The sequence below is a fragment of the Vigna radiata genome, chromosome 11, assembly GCF_000741045.1.
Source record: "Vigna radiata var. radiata cultivar VC1973A chromosome 11, Vradiata_ver6, whole genome shotgun sequence".
NCBI classification, from domain to species: Eukaryota; Viridiplantae; Streptophyta; class Magnoliopsida; order Fabales; family Fabaceae; genus Vigna; species Vigna radiata.
Genome location: NC_028361.1, coordinates 5,266,414 through 5,270,571, shown reverse-complemented (window position 1 = coordinate 5,270,571; position 4,158 = coordinate 5,266,414). Strand labels below are relative to the sequence as shown.

Sequence of the window (4,158 nt, the reverse complement as noted above, 5' to 3'; positions counted from 1 at the left end):
AGAAAAATTTATCCATGTTCGGTCATATATGTGCTTTTGAGATAATAATTTATATATTTTGAATTAATTTAACTTTTCTTTGATCGAACTACAATAGCGGAAATTGTAAAATGCTATGGTATGTTTTACTACCACCCTAATTCACAATAAGTGAGATCAAGCCCGCAGTAACAAAACATGATTCATGAAAATTTGTAGGAGACAAACATATATAGGAAAAATAATGAAATTACTTTTTTATAAATCAGAAATAAAAAATTATTACATTTATTGAATTTCTTTTCCCGATTAATTTATACTTAAACTCATTATAATTTGTTAAAAGTGATTTTTTTTTTCTGTTCTAGAAATTCTCCTGGGAAAACTTATCTAAATATGTGTTGTACTGATATGAGAAGGTTTGATTACTATAGTGGACGAGGAGAATGTGAATGGTTGATGATCGAATATTAATTATACGATCACTAATCAATTTTTAGATTTTATAATTTACATTCTTTAATTTGAAAAACAAAATGTTAATGAGAGGCAGATAGAAATATGTTATGGTGGCAATGGTACGTAAGAATGAGTATGATGATTGGTGAAGCCTTTTAACGTAAAGAAGAAGAGTCTCTTTGACAAATCGCCATTTCTTGTTTTTCCATGTCAACACACGTGTATTACAACCTGGATTAAGCACTACCAAACTACTAATCATGGAGATCGAGAGAGAGAGAGAGAGTTATTATACAACTAGGTTGATTAGATTAAAAGCTAATAATAAAAAGATTAGAAGTGTATTACACTGTACCACGGAGGAAAGAATACATTGAAAAAGTTGGTGACAGAAAATGAAATATACGTGCAAGGAGAAAAATGTGTGAATTTGTGAAAAATGAAAACTGTTGTGATGAAATAATTGAAGAAAAATGTGATTAGAAAGGAAAAATGAAGTGAAGTGAGTAGTGGAATGCAAGAAAAGAAGGCATTAAGGAAGAGCATGGTGGGGACGTGTCCAGCCGTTCCTTTAATTGAAGGAAGCGAAGATGAGAGAGTGACATCACCAATCATTCTAAGATACTCAAAACAACTCTCAATAATCTTTTCTCTCAAATTTTCAAATCTTCAAATCTCACTCCCACACTTTCATGCTTCTATTCTCTTTCTCTTACCAAAATTATACCTCCAATCTGCATTTTACATTCCCAATTTCTGCATAATGGGTAAAGGTGCCGGTTGTATTCCCAGCAAGAATAGGCCACCGCCGGTCGCCGACGACCCTCCTACACACTCCGACCAACCTCCCTCGCTCCCGCCCAACGCCCGCGCGAGTGAACCCGACGCGCCACCACGGCAAGACACTGCGAGTTCGTCGTCGCTCCCCGGCGATGCGAAATTGAAGATCTTCATCGTCTTCTATTCGATGTACGGACACGTGGAGGGGTTGGCGAAGAGGTTGAAGCGAGGCGTCGATGGCGTGGAAGGTGTGGAAGGGGTTTTGTATAGGGTTCCGGAGACATTGCCGATTGAGGTACTGAATCAGATGCGGGCGCCACCAAAAGACGACTCCATACCGGAGATTGCGCCTGAGGATTTGGAGGCGGCGGATGGATTGCTGTTTGGGTTTCCGACGAGGTACGGCGCCATGGCTTCGCAGATGAAGGCTTTTTTTGACTCCACTGGGAATTTGTGGAAGGGGCAGAAGCTTGCGGGGAAACCCGCAGGGTTCTTTGTCAGCACTGGGACTCAAGGAGGAGGCCAAGAAACTACTGCGTAAGAATTCTTTCTTTTATTCATTTTTCGTTTCTTGTTGGTTCCTGGTTTTGTGAATGTCAGTTAAATTTGGACCTTAATTAAGGGATGGCATGTATTGCCTTAATTTTACAGATTGTATGGAGAAATGAGTCAGTACAATGTTTTCAATGCATTAATTGATGCTTAAGCATTGATTTCTAAAGAAGAGTATAGAGAGAGAGAAATAGAGAGAGAATGTTATTGGTTTATGGGATTGTGTGGAAGGTTCATTTTCAAGATGAGTGATGTTTTTCAGTTTCTGGTTTTTAATTTATGAGGAGCTTTCTTCAGGTGTCTCAAACGGTTATCTTAGGTTTTCATCTGCTCAATTGATGAGAAAATGTGACTCAAGAAAGTCTCATTGTACTCTTCTGTTTGTATATTTACGGTTCATTCTTCATCTAGATTGTCAAGTACCAGCTCGATGAATTCTCACTCATAACGTGGGGATGATATCTAAATTCAAAAGGTTGTTACATAAAGTTCAGGGTAATATGCAGATTGCAGTGCTTGTAAAGGAAAAAACACATTATGGCAAACTTCCTTTTTTTTCAAGTTTTACGTGGAGCAAGAGAACAAAGTTTTCACTCCTTCCTATTTATTTAGAGGATGAATAAAGTAACTGTACGCTCTAGAAGACAAGCAAATAAGTCAAAATTGAATGTGAATTTGTGCAAAGGTCTTGATGATGGACATTGCATATTCTTCTTTACACGAAACATATTTTATTACACGAAACATTACAATGGTTTCTTAGATAATACTGGTTGACAAGCCACATAAAAAATTACTTAGTTTTGTTCCTTTTTATTGCAGTTGGACGGCAATCACTCAGCTGGCACATCATGGAATGCTTTTTGTTCCGATTGGATATACATTTGGACCCGGAATGTTCAAGATGGATTTCATTAGAGGGGGTTCTCCGTATGGTGCTGGAGTGTTTGCCGGTGATGGTACAAGAGAGCCAAGTGAAACAGAGCTCGCTCTTGCAGAGCATCAGGGCAAGTATATGGCTGTTGTAGTGAAGAGGCTGGCCAAGTCATGATGGCGTTTTCATGATTTCATTCTATTCTTGTTGGTCATTTGTATTTTGTGACCTTCCTTTGTTGTCAAATTGGTTCTGGCATTTTTACCACTGCATTGTGAGGAGGAATGGCAGCTCTGTTCCACTATTGATTCTATTTGGATTGGGGATTCCCATGTTGTTCTGGGTCTGCATTGTTTCTGGAAGCTGTAGATGTTGATAGAGTTACGTCACATAATATTGTGAATTTCTGTATCTTCTATTTTTCAATTCTTTGTGTGTGCCTTTATACATGAATGTGTATTATGACTTGGATAATAAAATTCTTATAAACTCGGCATCATGACATTGATTGTCTATTAGATTGGATAATAAGTTATCTGCTTTGAATTTGTTCACATATTGCTAATTTACCACCATCACCATATTGCTAACAAACATTTTCTCCCTAACTGGTATGGATCACATAAATCCGGTGAACCATTATCTTCTATTGAGATATAGACATAACACTTGTAAAAACAATAAGAAAAAACTTCTGATCAAATAAATATATCAAATATGCGCATGGGAGAGTGGAAAGGAGAAAGAAGAAGAAAAATATAAGAGAAAATGAGTTCTTTGTATCGTTTGAAAGTACAGATAAATTTATACAAAGTTTCTAAATGATTTAATCGAGTGATTTTTATTTTTTTTGTAAATTAAAATAGATACAAAATAATTTAGTTTATTCAATTGTTATTTAAACATTTTTATTTTCATTATTTATTTTATTATAATAGAAAAAAAGTAAATAATAATAATTAATTATATATTATGAAGAAAGTTTATACTCTAAAAGTGTTTTGCCCTTCTTATACTCGTTATACATCATTTTTTACATAAGTTTTACATCTTTCTTACAATTTTCATATCCTTTTTACAATGTTTTTATACTCTTCTTACATCATTCTTACATTTTTCTAACTAACTCACAATATCTTTCTTACATTTTTCTATACATTTTTTATCCTCTTCTTACACTCTTTTTCATATCATTTTTAAAAACTTGATACATTTTTTTCTACACATTTTCTAAATCCTTTATACATTTTTACAACTTTCTTACATCATTCTTTCACCTCTCTCAAAATTCCTACACTATTCTTATAATGATTTTACATCATTCTAACACCTTTCCACAAAACTTTTTTTACAAAATTCCTATACCATTCATACACCCTTTTCAATCACTTTTCTATATCACTCATACACATTTCTTGCAAGATAATAATAATAATAATAATAATAATAATAATAATAATAATAATAATAATAATAATAATAATAATAATAATAATAATAATAATAATAATAAT

General features: G+C 34.1%; 1 protein-coding gene across 1 annotated transcript; it reads left to right on the top strand.

The window, feature by feature from the left end:
* Positions 1-947: 947 nt before the first annotated feature.
* LOC106776915 (probable NAD(P)H dehydrogenase (quinone) FQR1-like 1) lies at positions 948-3,146 on the top strand. Its single transcript, XM_014664387.2, has 2 exons — positions 948-1,755; positions 2,593-3,146. Exons 1-2 carry the CDS (start codon positions 953-955, stop codon positions 2,819-2,821), a joined length of 1,032 nt encoding a protein of 343 aa, XP_014519873.2. The 5' UTR covers positions 948-952; the 3' UTR covers positions 2,822-3,146.
* Positions 3,147-4,158: the final 1,012 nt, after the last annotated feature.

Bases quoted from the DNA above. Each gene is read 5' to 3' on its own strand.
- LOC106776915 (XM_014664387.2), top strand. From the start codon at position 953: ATGCAAGAAAAGAAGGCATTAAGGAAGAGCATGGTGGGGACGTGTCCA. The intron at 1,756-2,592 runs GTAAGAATTCTT...TTTTTATTGCAG, and splicing joins GGAGGCCAAGAAACTACTGC to TTGGACGGCAATCACTCAGC.